The sequence below is a fragment of the Staurois parvus genome, unplaced genomic scaffold (genome assembly GCF_062004578.1).
Source record: "Staurois parvus isolate SC_StPar_1 unplaced genomic scaffold, SC_StPar_1.0 ptg000025l, whole genome shotgun sequence".
In the NCBI taxonomy this organism is placed as follows: domain Eukaryota; kingdom Metazoa; phylum Chordata; class Amphibia; order Anura; family Ranidae; genus Staurois; species Staurois parvus.
The window spans coordinates 4,712,089-4,726,468 of NW_028317821.1; the positions used below are offsets into that span (position 1 = coordinate 4,712,089).

At 43.2% G+C, this 14,380-nt stretch overlaps 1 protein-coding gene across 3 annotated transcripts in view; it reads left to right on the plus strand.

Annotated features, from left to right (window-relative positions):
- Positions 1–14,380, plus strand: part of LOC149471195 (oocyte-specific histone RNA stem-loop-binding protein 2-like) — a 53,106-nt gene that overhangs the window by 15,168 nt on the left and 23,558 nt on the right. For all 3 annotated transcript variants that reach the window (XM_089694001.1, XM_089694009.1, XM_089694017.1), the window contains exons 2-4: positions 2,757–2,888; positions 12,265–12,351; positions 12,486–12,596. In XM_089694001.1, the coding sequence (XP_089550127.1) occupies positions 2,757–2,888; positions 12,265–12,351; positions 12,486–12,596 (330 nt within the window). The remainder of the gene's footprint in view (positions 1–2,756; positions 2,889–12,264; positions 12,352–12,485; positions 12,597–14,380) is intronic.

Genomic DNA, 14,380 nt, shown 5'->3' on the forward strand with positions numbered 1-14,380 from the left:
CCATCTTGTTCAAAGACTGCTGGCTTCCTATTGAACACCTTTGTACAGGGTGGCTCCTCCATGAATGGGATTTAACTGTTATTCTCTTGGCACTTCAGAAACTTGCCTTTTGAACTTATTGGGAGTATTTCCACTCACAAGGTTGCATTTCTTGTTGCCATCACCTCTTCCAAGGTGAGTGGCTGAGATGGCCAGGCTCTCATGTAAAGTAGCCTTTTTGGTCTTTCTCAATACAGTGAGGCCCAGAACTTCCTAATGTAGTTTTCATATTTCACCTCAACCAGGACATCCTTCAATCTGTTGTTTGGCTCCAGTCTATATTTACTCCACAGCCACTATTTCTATTAAGGACTCTTCATTGCTGATCTTCCCATAAGGGCGAAACGGCTTTTTTTTTTTCCCCCTTTTCTCAGACAATCATTTTGTCTAATTGCCTTATGGATTGAGTTCCCTTTTTCTGTCAAGGTGATTCCTACTAGACCTGTGAGTGCTTCTTCATCTTTATGGCATCAAGCAATGGTTTCCTTGACTTGAAAGGCTTCCATGTGGTTGTCTGTGTGACATGTTCCCAGTTGGACTTCTGTTTGCATCGCAACTATATCAGAATTCCTGTGTCCCTCACAAAACCAGAGACAAAGGAATTTTTGTATTTTTTTTTTTTTGTATTTATTTTTGCCTGACCTATTCCTACTAATGTTTCTATTTTATCATACTGAGTACTGTTTGTCGCCGGCCCACAACATTTCCAGGCTGCATCTGGTGTGGGCACAGCACCTTATTCATTTGAGTGATCTGCAGTACCTGTGGGAAATACAGGGAAAAGGTTATTGCACCTTTCCTAAAACTGTAGCTGCGTGAGAAAACATGCTGTGGTTTCTGACTCATAGGGGTTCCATTAAGAACTAATGCCCCCCCACACACACTTGCTAAACGGTAGCATGTATTTTGGTGCAAGAACACATGCCATTTACAGTCCTGCACCTGCATAGATATGAACCTAACCTTAATCTGGCTGTCCTCCATAGTATTGTCTTTCTGCCACAAGATGTTGCCAGTCTTCTAGGTTGAATCATGGCCAGCATAAGGCAACTTCTGAGCGTACATTGGTGTAGTACTACTACACTGAATGTCGCTCATGTTACATGTGTTGCTGAGTCGTAAGGCATTGATGGCATAATACTGACCTAACTAGTGAACTGCTATCACTCACAAGAGTTACGACCTTCAGTAGAATCGTCATGCTCAACATCTGACATGTCCGTTCCTAAAGGTTCTGCTAGCGGCCTATCATTGCATGAGGTATATGCCACTCACTGGAGAGGCAAGTCCTCATTTGCCGATTTAAAGTTTCAAAATTTTCCTGTGCTGCAGCTGTTACGCCTCCTATTGGACATACGTATATCTAATATATATAGACGTATATCTTCCTCCCTCCTTCCCTCCCGCCCTCCATTTGAAAGAACCATGTACCCAGACACCTGAATGTGTGCTATACTACAAATACAGTTTTTTTTTTTGTTTTGTTTTGTTTTGTTTTGTTTTGTTTTTTTTTTGTTTGTTTTTTTTTTTGAGGCACCAAACAAATGTATACAAATCTTCATTATTTATGGACTCTGTTAAAAACACTGCTTATTGTCGTACAAAGTCTTCAGAATCCTAAACCTATATATTCTCTTTCCGAGAACTCCAAACTGTTCAAAGAGTAGAGTAATATGTCTTACCGGGTTAGGGTAAAGTTAGTTGGCACGGAGTTTGTTGGTTAAGCCCCTGGTGAGGACAGTCTGATAATCCCACAAAACCGCATGTTGTAGTTATGGAATGGAACATCTTTCCCCTAATCCCAGTAGTAAGTCTTATATTACTATAGTCTGGAGTTCTCAGCAAGTAAATATATATTTAAGATCCTGGAGGCCTTTTCTTTTCGAATAAGATTGGACATGCCCATACGTAATTTTCAGTGACCTAATCCTTATATGGTGGCTTCCCATTCTCTTACATACTAGCAGTTTCTCTAATTTTATTGGTGGGCAAACCTTTAGTAAATTTATTTAGCATGTAGGCAGGTGCAGTCACCAATGTAGGTGGTACTACAACCTGGAGAGTAAGTCAAGAGAAACATGGTTTCTCTATGGTACCCTGGGTTAATGGAGCAGCAATCCGGTTGGCTATGCTGCAGTCATTTAACCCTTTTCAGCAGTCTTGGGTCAACGGGGTCTTTAGAAGCTCCTGCCCCTGGGTGTTGGCATGCATTTTGCAAGTGGCTAGTGTGGGAGAAACCCCCCAATTAGGGAAAGCAACTAGTGGCATGGCAAGGTTCCAGATGAGTAGGGAAAGGCTAGGGACTTCCTACCATGCAAGGAAGCAAACTGACTAGGCCACATTTCACTTTCTGAGACAGACCATCGGCACTCCCACCCCCACCCTTGGGGAAACTCCATAGGACCCTTTGTACTCAAACAGTCCAAACTGTTCCCATTCTTCGCGATACGATCACTCTGGCATTTGATGGTCTTGTATAACCACTGTGATCTAACTGGTGTTTGCAGCCCATTCAAAATGGGCCCTAATGGTTCTTATGTGGTTCATTCAATGTGTAATATACAGGGGTGTCAAGAACTTAATATGATATGGTAAAGTGTCCAGCTTATGAGTACTGATGGTATTTAGAATGGCTGTATTGCCGACAGAGGCTTTAGGATTTTTCTCCTATCACCCGTTCAGGATGGATTTACCCATGTTGCTTATCTTTGTTTTAGGCTAGAGCATCAGCTGTCGCCTCATATGCTGCCACAGAGCCACGAGCAACAACTGCCTGCACTCTCAGACTCTCTCCTTCCAGAACCATGGATGCTGATAAGCAACACTGCTGCCATGGAAGATTTATTTGGGTAGTTATATTTTAAATGAAAAATGTGCATTTGAGTTGGCATACACATGTCAAAAAATCCTGTTGGACATTACTTTCGCAAAGGCTACATGATTAGTATGAAGTTGTTTCATTCCTACCAGTCACATCTGAAAGTGAAAGCTAAGCTAAATTCTGTGTGCAGGTGAGCTTTGCCATAATGGGACGGCACATTTTTGGCGCGCTTGCCTGTCAGTGTGCCCTCCAGCAATGACGGTCAGGGCTGCAATTGTGTTCTGATACTGCCACCATTATCCTCTTGCCATTCCTTTAAAGGATAAGGTCACCTTTAAAAAAATAAACTTTTTACAGGTTTTTTTATTTTTTACTTGAAGCCTACAAAGCATTGCTGTGGATTGCAGGTGCCAGGCAGGACTCCTGCAGACTTATCTGTGTATTTGTGTGCTCATACGGGCAAGCAGATGCACACTGACAGGAAGTATCCATGAACTACTACAGTGCTCAACAGCACTGTAGTAGTTAACTGAGAACCAGGGGCGGACTGAGAACTCATGGGGCCCCCGGGCAATAGGGGATCATGGGGCCCCTGTGTCCTTGCCCAAATGCAAAAAAGCCTATGAAAAAGGTACCAGGGGCATCTCATGGGGCCCCCTACAGACCCCGGGCAGTGCCAGTTTCCAAATGGTCAGTCCGCCCCTGTTGAGAACTACAAGCTGAGAACCGCAAAGGATTCCTATTCACAGAATTCTGTGAATGAATGATGCAGCCCGGTGGGTTTTATAAAAATAGTGACAGGTAGCGGGAGAAGATCCCCCACTAGTTGTCACTAGATGCAGCAGAGCAGGCAGTGGCTCTGGGAGTGGGAACATGTTACATTTTTTTCCAAAGGTGAACTTATTAACTGATCAATGTGAAAGGGCCCATAAGCTGCAGAAAAGTGCATCAAAAACTCATCAGTGTGAAAGCAGTCTTGGGTCCGACAGTGTCTCTCTTCAGGCACTGACACATGAACACAACTTGCATCATCCCCAGTACCCAACTCCATTGCAAAATGGAGCAGTCTGGAATATACAGGTGAAACTTGAAAAATTAGAATTTCGTGCAAAAGTTCATTTATTTCAGTAATGCAACTTAAAAGGTGAAACTAATATGAGAGACTCATTACATGCAAAGCAAGATAGTTCAAGCCGTGATTTTTCATAATTGTGGTGATTATGGCTTACAGCTCATGAAGACCCCAAATCCACAATCTCAAAAAATTAGAATATTGTGAAAGGTGCAATATTCTAGGCTCAAAGTGTCCCATTCCAATCAGCTAATTAAGCCATAACACCTGCAAAGGGTTCCTGAGCCTTTTAAATGGTCTCTCAGTCTGGTTCAGTAGGAATCACAATCATGGGAAAGACTGCTGACCTGACAGTTGTGCAGAAAACCATCATTGACCCCCTCCATAAGGAGGGAAAGCCTCAAAAGGTAATTGCAAAAGAAGTTGGATGTTTCCAAAGTGCTGTATCAAAGCACATTAATGGGAAGTTATGTGAAAGGGAAAAGTGTGGAAGAAAAAGGTGCACAAGCAGCAGGGATGACCGCAGCCTGGAGAGGATTGTCAGGAAAAGGCCATTCAAAAGTGTTGGACTCTTACAAGGAGTGGACTGAGGCTGGAGTCAGTGCATCAAGAGCCACCACACACAGACGGATCCTGGACATGGGCTTGAAATGTCGTATTCCTCTTGTCAAGCCGCTCCTGAACAACATACGTCAGAAGCGTCTTACCTGGGCTAAAGAAAAACAGATCTGGTTTGTTGCTCAGTGGTCCAAAGTCCTTTTTTCTGATAGCAACTTTTGCATCTCATTTGGAAACAAAGGACCCAGAGTATGGAGCAAGAATGTAGAGGCACACACTGCAAGATGCTTGAAGTCCAGTGTGAAGTTTCCACAGTCTGTGTTGATTTGGGGAGCCGTATCATCTGCTGGTGTTAGTCCACTGTGCTTCATTAAGTCCAGGGTCAACGCAGCCGTCTACCAGGAGATTTTGGAGCATTTCATGCTTCCTTCCACAGACTAGCTTTATGTGGATGCTGACTTCATTTTCCAGCAGGACCTGGCACCTGCCCACACTGCCAAAAGCACCAAAACCTGGTTCAATGACCGTGGGATTACTGTGCTTGATTGGCCAGCAAACTCGCCTGACCTGAACTCCATAGAAAATCTATGGGGCATTGCCAAGAGAAAGATGAGACATGAGACCGAACAATGCAGAAGAGCTGAAGGCCACTATTGAAGCATCCTGGTCTTCCATAACACCTCAGCAGTGCCACAGGCTGATGGCTTCCATGCCACGCCGCATCGAGGCAGTAATTGCTGCAAAAGGGGCCCAAAGCAAGTACTGAGTACATATGCATGCTTATACTTTTCAGAGGTCCAATATTATTCTATGTACAATCCTTGTTTTATTGATTGCATGTAATCTAATTTTCTGAGATTGTGGCTTTGGGGTTTTCATGAGCTGTAAACCATAATCATCACAATTATGACAAATCACGGCTTGAACTATCTTGCTTTAAATGTAATGAGTATCTCCTATATTAGTTTCACCTTTTAAGTTACATTACTGAAATAAATGAACTTTTGCATGATATTCTAATTTTTCAAGTTTCACCTTTATTGTGTAGCACAGTATACAAAGGAACCACTTCCTTAAAACCCTTAGTGGTTCTAAAGCCTAAACTCTTTTGGTTTAAAAAAAAAAAAAAAGGTGCTGGTTTTGAAAAAAATAAACCTATATAAACCTATATTCCCTCACCTAGGTAAATGCAGCATTGGTCCCCCACCACCTCTGAGACCAAAACCAGAGCGATCATAGATTGCTGATCACCCAGTTCTCAGTGAGCAGACAGCTGCTGACAGTCACTGGCTCTCTGCTCTACCCCCTCCATTGCGCAGTGAGGCTCTGGGCTGTGGATTGAGCATGAGCAGCTGCCTCAGGGTCTAAGCAGCACCAGCCAGGTATCTGGACAGATTACAACTTTAATGTCAGGATTCACCCAGAGTCTGGACCGTCAGAATGACGTCCGTGGACTTTAGTCTGTTGAATACAGATCACAGGAGTGCAGAATGAAGCACCTTTCATTCTAGTAAGCTATAGTACATGCTGTTAGAATAGAGGAGGGCTGAAAGGGCAAGCATAGTCTGCACTCTCAACTAGTGCATGTGACAGGTTTAGTGCCAGCAAAAGGGACACTTCTCATTGAATGTAAGCGCTTGAAAAAGAAATGAACTTGGACTTTAAAGGATAAGTTCACACATCTTTTTGCAGGTAAAAAATTAACATTTTATTTTTGGAGCCTAGAAAGCATTTCATCCACTAACAGCCGACCATGCGTGCCATGCAGGACTCCTGCAGACTTCTTGGCTTATCTATGTGCTCATACCTCGTACGTGCAAGCAGATACACTGATGGGAAGAGACCATAAACTACCACGGTGCTAAACAGTGTCATGATAGTTCATTGAGAACTACAAGCTGTCAGCCACAAAGGCTGTCAGGACTTGTAGTTTTCAATTCACAGAATTCTGTAACTGAAGAACACGGCCAGGTGGGCGGAGTAGGCTGCGGCTCTTGGAGTGGGAACATGTTACAACCAAAAAACAGGTGCAACATGTTCCCAAAGGTGAACGTTCTCTAAGACTGCACCAGACATGCAACACTGTACTTTCAACACCTTCAGTGCATACTCACATTTGGGTTTTCTTATTTACCAAATGCAGTCAACAGGTGAAGCTCTTTAAAGTCCTGTCTTCTGAAGAGCCATCCTTTTGTAATCCTACATAGCAGGAGACGGCTAATTCTCAGACCATTGGGTTATCTTCCACCTCCAGGTGACTGGACACTGGCAAATGGAAAGCTTGATCCAGCCCTGCAACATGTGGGTTGAATGGCCACCTCTCCCCTCTTAGTCTGGTGCCGTTAGTAGTGCACCCAATGGTCATTGCACAGTTGACACCAAGGGGTCTAGAAGCAGGGGAAAGGGAAACCCATTCTTGTTGGAAACTGTTTTCCTTCCATGAACTCATTTCTGGTGCAAAATTCTGGCTCTGAATTGACATCCAGGTTTTCACTCAATAGGTGGTCACTTCCTCAAGTACCTATGTCAAGGAGGAATTTGCAGCTGCATTTTCCACTGTGCTACTGCAATTGGCATATGCCCATTAGGATTTATTGCAGGATGAGAAACATTCCACAGGAGTTATCTTGAGTCTTGACCTCTCACCTGGGCCTAATGTAGGTCAACATGAGGCAAGTGCTGTGGCTGAAATGCTGGTCAGCAGAGTGTCAGCTGGAACATGTTCCCTTGGAGGGTGAATACCTTTGTCAATTCCCTAGATACACTATATTGCCAAAAGTATTGGGACATTCCTCGAAATGGATTCAGGTGTTTTAATCCCCTTTATGGCCACAAGTGTAAAAACTCAAGCACCTAGGCATGCAGACTGCTTCTACAAACATTTGTGAAAGAATGGGTTGCTCTCAGGAGCTCAGTGAATTCAAGCGTGGTACCGTGATAGGTTGCCACCTGTGCAATAAATCCATCCATGAAATTTCCTTGCTACTAAATATTCCACGGTCAACTGTTGGTGGCATTATAACAAAGTGGAAGCAACTGGGAACAGCAACTCAGCCACGAAGTGGTAGGCCACGTAAAATGAGAGAGCGGAGTCGGTGCATGCTGAAGCACACAGAGTGCAGAAGTCGCCAACTGTCTGCAGAGCCAATAGCTAAAGACCTCCAAACTTTGTGTGGCCTTCAGCTTAGCACAACAGTGCCTAGATGGCTTCATGGAATGGGTTTTCGTGGCCGAGCAGCTGCATCCATGCCTTACATCCCCAAGTGCAATGTAAAGTGTCAGTTAGTGACAAAGTACACTGGCACTGAACTCTAGAGCAGTGGAGACATGTTCTCCAGAGTGACGAATAGTGCTTCCCTATCTGGCAATCCAATGGACTTGTCTAGGTTTGGTGGTTGCCTGACTGCATTGTGCCAAGTGTAAAGTTTGGAGGGGGGATTATGGTGTGGAGTGGTTTTTCAGGGGTTGGGCTTGGCCCCTTAGTTCAAGTGAAGGGAACTCTTAAGACGTCAGTATACCAAGACATTGTGGACCATTTCATGCTCCCTACTTGTGGGAACAGTTTGGTGATGACCCCTTCCTGTTCCAACATGACTGCGTACCAGTGCACAAAGCAAGGTCTATAAAGACATGGATAAGTGAGTTTGGGGTGGAGGAGCTTGACTGGCCTGCACAGAGTGCTGATCTCAACCCAATAAAACACCTTATGGATGAATAGGAGTGGAGACTTCGGGCCAAGCTTTCTCGTCTGACATCAGTGCCTGACCTCACAAATGCACTTCTGGAAGAATGGTCAAACATTCCCATAGACACACTCCTAAACCCTGTGGACAGCCTTCTCAGAAGAGTTAAAGCTGTTACAGCTGCAAAGGGTGAGCCAACTCAATATTGAACCCTACGGACTAAGATTGGGATGCCATTAAAGTTCTTGTGCATGAGAAGGCAGGCATCCCAATACTTTTGGCAACATAGTGTATATTGCAAAGGCAGTACCAAGAATCGGCTCACACTCAGAAGAGAAGCTCATTCTGACTTGGGCAAAGATTCATGTTCTGGTCTGCTCTACACATTCACAGTGTGGAAAATGGACTTAAGCCGCCACTTCTTATGCCAGCCTACTGAACCATAAGCTGAATCTGGTGATCAAATACTGGTATTGGAGGGTTTTGGCCCAACCCACTAATAGGTGCCAATGTGTTTCAGGGGCCATACATCACCCACTTCATCAGAGCTAAAACATGATATAAAATCCTAAAATTCGACTAAAAAGGGCCTGTCTTGTAATGTGTACATATGTAAATATCCATTACAGATACTTGGTGGTTGTGTATAGATAGATCGATCACAGAACACACGCTAGAACTCATTAATATTACTTCTATCAGTTACCTTTTATGACCCTATGATTAAGTGGCCACATTATTTAAAACAAAAATAATGCAACATTGTCAAATAGCTTAGTTATGAAAAAAACCTATATACGGTACAGAACATGATTTCTAATCTTAATAGTCTAAAACTTAAATGGCAATATGTATGCTAAGGCATGGGTTTAAAAAAGCAAAAAAACAGAATTCAGTACTCCCCAAGGTAAGAAGATCTGCACCTATAATTTTTATTTACTCCCTTACACAAGTAAATCTTCCTAAATCACCGTTACAAGCTTTAATTGGATGCCCAGTGGAGGGGGTATAGGGACACACGAGGAGGCTCATTACATTTATTTTTGAAGCCGCTAGGATCTCCATTGCTAGATCTTGGAAATCATCTAATTTTTTTACCTATTGAAATCCAAGTTGTCTTGGAGAATGGTTAATGAACTCCTTTCTGCAGTCTTGCAAGACAGACTGGATTTCTTTGAAAGGATTTGATACCCCTGGATCAAATATCTCTCAGATGCCTAACATGATACAATAGGGTCTGTAATTCCTCTTTTGATCAGGTAGTCTTCTCCCCTTTTTTCTTTTTCTAGAATTCTTTCCTCTTCCTTGTTCTTATTGTATGAAGGATCTGATGAGGCCCTTGGGCCACATGTTAGGAGGTAATATGTGGGATTTCACCCTAGATCCCCCTGTTTTTTGTAATGGGGATGTACCTGGGTCTAAGCCCATATATCCCAGTATAGGGATTAAAACTTTTGGACTGTTTAGCGGAATAATTATAGTAGTTAATCTGTTACCTTTTGACAAATTTGTCGCTGTACACTTCCAAATGCTGAATGTGAAGGCTATTATTCTTGCAAGTGTAATTATCATATTCTATCATCACATTTCTACTGAATATCTAATAAACCTATTGGAAAAGAGAAAAAAAATTCAGTACAAATGTGTTTACCTTAGATGTGAAATCATCAGGGTGTTGACGCCATTATTTAAACTTGTTCTGGAAGTTGTTAGAGTATGGCTATGAACAATGAATGTTTGGTCTTTTATGAATTGGGTTGGTTTCACATGCATGTGTATCCACAATTTTCAGTTGCCTTACCTGTGGTTTTAGCTAGTCCTGTAGACTTTCTATTAGGTTGCACGTTTTTGAAGTCGTTTCTGAATGCACACCAAATATGTGGCATGCATCTCATTTCCAGAAACTGCGACCTAAAAGTCAATGTGCCCGTGACGAAAACCATGGGTACAGCACATGAAAATTGCTGATACGCCCGTGCTGTGGCCGTGTGCTGATGGAGTAAATTGGTATTTTAATGAAAACTTGGCAACGTTCAGTAGCTGGTTTAAGTTACAGCCAGGCTTGCTGACATGATTGTGTTTTCACACACAGGTTCACAATTTATACATATGCACCACTACTACGAAATGGTTTAATGCATATTTTAGATGTGTGCAAACAAGAGTGAGACCCTTTAGTCTAATTTTGTTTTTAAATCGTGGTGTGACCCCCTGAAAAGCATTGGCTGTTGTAGGTTTGGAATAAAACCACATTTTGGACTCTATACTTAAATGAAGATTAAAGCACCACACTGAAGTATTAAAGTATTACTTTCACAATCTAAGGCTTCTGTGGCAGCTCTTCAGTTCACGGAAGCTGCCCTCACATCACCCAGGGCCCCATAACCGTATAGTTTTGATACTTTATTTAAAAGTACAAAAGCTTGGCACTCGTTTTTCCAAAGACTGGGAGCTGCACACAGGTTTACCTTCATGCGTAAAAAAACCGTCTGCCTTTAGAACCACTTTAATGCACTCTCAGCATTAAGGTAAGAACCGTTCATTGTCTGCTCTTCGCAACTCCTCAAATACTTGCCTGAACCTATTCTCAATCCAACACTTGCCCATCTGCAGCAGAACTGCTCTTCTCTGCCCTCTTCTCACAGATTGCTGGGCCGCAGCAGGAGCATTGGGCTCCTTCTGTCAAATCCTGTGAGCAGAAAGCGGGGTGTGGGGCTCAGCTACACTATCAGTAGATGCAGAGTCTGGCTTGGGATCAAGCCAGTAGGTGTGCCCCCTAGCAAGCACTCAGAAGAAGGTCCTGGTGTGATTGGGTGGGGACACCAGAAGAGGTTCACGGCTGCTTTGTGCAATACCATTCCATAGAGCAGTCGAGTATAACAAGTTAAGTACGTTTCACAATTGAGGGCTGAAGGTGTACATGTATTTTGTGGCTTGAATGCCAGACGTTTCTGTAAGGACTTGGACTGCTCATAAAGCGTCTCAGGTTAACTGGCTATCCCTTTATCTCCAGCTAAGGCTGCTAGAGGAATTGTGTTGAGATTGTTCTCTTGTTTCTGCTTGTTGGAGTATTCTGCACCTTCATCCCTCTCTCCTGTTGATTGCTACAATAAATTCACAAAACACAACCCCTAGACTGAGCTTGTTTGCTGGTGTGCTTGGAACTGGTGTTGTACCTGGCAGCCTATGAACTGGTGAACTGGATTGTTCAGTGACTCCATCCCAGCCGCCTCCACCCTCTTCTAGGGGTAAGCACCAGAGTATTTAAATCTGGACACTGTTGCCTTCCCTGTGTCTGGCTCCAAAATATCCTAGGGAGATTGCTCTTAATTGTTTGGATGTGGTTAGGGCTGTGCAAGTCTTTTGCGGCCAAGGCTCTGAACTGCCAGTCACCGGAAGGCTGCCTGTCAATCTACACTTGTTTGGTGGGTTTGGCAAATCATTACTAAGGAGTGTCAGTGCTTTGTGGACTTTACAGCCTTAGGCCTCAATTTTCCAGGAATGTTAGACAGCTACCTGATCTTCTGCACACATATTGCAACGTTTTATCTGGAAGATGTTCATGCTTCGGTGGACACCACCCATGTGGTGTGACAGCGGGACTCTGTGCTATCCACAGTACACTGCTCGGCCAACTGAATTTCAATCCATCTATAGCCAGCTTTAGGGTTATAGAAAATTCTTGAAGAAACTTGCATACCATTATCAATGATTTGTTGAACTAAGCCCTTTGCTGATTGTAAAAGCTTATTCCAATGTATGTGTGGAAATTATCATACACAGGAAAAGCACAATACGGTCACATAAGAAACAGAAAACCTCATTATGGGAATATTCAGTTTGAAGCAGGGACGGACTGCCCGGGGTCAGTAGGGGGCCCCATGAGATGCCCCTAGTACCTTTTTTTTTTTTTTTTTTTTTTTTTTTTTTTTTTTTTTTTTTTTTTCATTGGCTTTTTTGAGTTTGGGCAAGGACACAGGGGCCCCATGATTTGTCAGTCCGCCCCTGGTTTGAAGTTTCAAATGCGTTGTGATCTTCAACCACTGTCTATATTGTGTTGAATCTTTAAAATAGTTCTATATCTCAACCAGGGTGCCATCAAGATCTCGTTTGTTTGGTTCTTCTGGATTTCTGGCAAAGAGAGATTATAATCAGTCAGATGCATCACAGACTACAAGGTACAAATTGCTCTGGTCAACTGCCCTACAACACTTGTTTTTTTTCATGTGTGTTTAGCAAATCTTGTAGGAAAAACTGTATTCTGTATTGACAAGTGACTATAAGACTAATAAAGTGCTGTTAAATATTTCAGGCTGCCTTTTCCTGAACCAGCTTCTCCTGAACGGGGCTGTGCTGTAACAGGGGTTAGTGTTGGTGTTGATACAGAACTGGATTTGTTGGACTTTGATAAGTCAAAGCCCAGGTTTGTATTTCCCATTATGCACAGTTGCTAATATTTTCCTTCAAGCTGTGTGCTTAGTGTTCAGTAAATGTTCAGTAAAAATTTGTAAGATATTCAATCTATATTCAATGAGTTTCACCACCACTCCTAGCATGAAGCAAAGTTCAAATACAAAAATAAAGCTTCTGAAAACCGTTCCAACACCACTTCAACACGTTTCATCCAATGGGACATTTTGAAACACATCAGGGTGGTGCCTGCAAGGAAGTGTCGGTGCTGATTGTTCTACCTCTTTATGTGAGTACACAGTATATTGGCATAATAAAAGTAACAGGTTGCCCTATAGAATTCCTGCTTGTTTATTTTGCCAAAAACACATGCATGGCAGAGAAGTGCTGGTACTATTACAGGATTTATATAGTGCCAACAGTTTGCTCAGCGCTTTACAATATAACGGGAGACAATACAGCAACAATACAGTTCAATACAAGAGGGATAGGAGGGCCCTGCTCCTTGGAGCTTACAATCTAGGAGCCCTGCTGATTTGCCCTATGGTTCCCAAGTGCCTCTGAAACATCTTGCTTCTGTGATGTCCCTTTTTAGTCTGAGCTTTGGGTGGATGATCCCTGATAGTGCTGTTTTGAACCACCTATAATTTGGGGTCTACCCAACATGGTAAGAGGTTGCATGTTTCGGTGGTGGTGAATCGCATAAAGTAACTGCTGCTAATTCAACATGGAGAATATGGTTTATTCGCAGTTGTAGAGTGGTTTTGGAACTCATCTGTATTTTACAAGCTTTTTTTATTTTTCAACTTTGATTCATGCTAGGAGTGGTTGTGGCACCCACTAAATGTATGTTTATGTATTTTGTAATGTTTTTATTGCACTATTGAAATAGTGGTGAGACCCATTGGCTAATATACTGCTGTAATAGCCTTATTCAGGGCATTATACCAACCGTTGTGATACTCGCATAGATTTTTTTTTTTTTATTTTAAAGACACAACACACTTTGTTATGCACTAGTATTTAGGAGTGACTGAGTGCAGCTGTGGAAAGTATTTACTGATTTATATTTCTTGTGCTTTTTTAAGCGCTTAGTGCAGGTTTTTTGTTGATATTTAATCTGCACTGGCAAACTTTGCAGCCTGTAAGGGGCACAAATTGTAAAGCCCTTTTTATCTCTAGTTATCTTCCAGGACTGCACACCTGAAAGATGACTAGCTCCACCTGACAGAAAACACAATCAACAATTGATAGTTTAAATTCCCCACCCTTACCTCCACTCCTCAGTTTGATTGTTTCCCTGGCAGCGAAAAGTTTGTTTTGTGGACATAAGGCCTGGGGCTGGAGGTCCCCCCTGGGGGGTAAACAGCTGAGCCAGGGAGGGCAGGCTGTAACTTGCCCAATCAGAGTCCAACTTGTGCAGGGGAGGTGTACCTGGTGTTCCAGGGATGGGCGTCCTTCCTCCCTCTTCCAGGGCAGCGGAGAGGCATGTCAAGAGAGGACTGGGCCACGAGGCGGCTTCTCCTGGGTATCAGTACTACCGGCCAGCATGTAGAGTCACGCAGCGCCCCTGTAGGGTGAGCGGGATGGCCACGGAGTCCGCTACTGGTTCCTTCAGTAAAAAGCCCAGGGTGAAAGTACAAGGATGCCCTTACTATCAATTTGAATGTGGCCAAGGCTTGCATCCCAGCTGTGGATGTGGAAGCAGGCACAACCCCAAACTAGGCCACTGGGGTATTCCAAAGTCAAGGATATTCTCCATATGGAAGAATATCACAACACTGAGGAAGCCTTCAG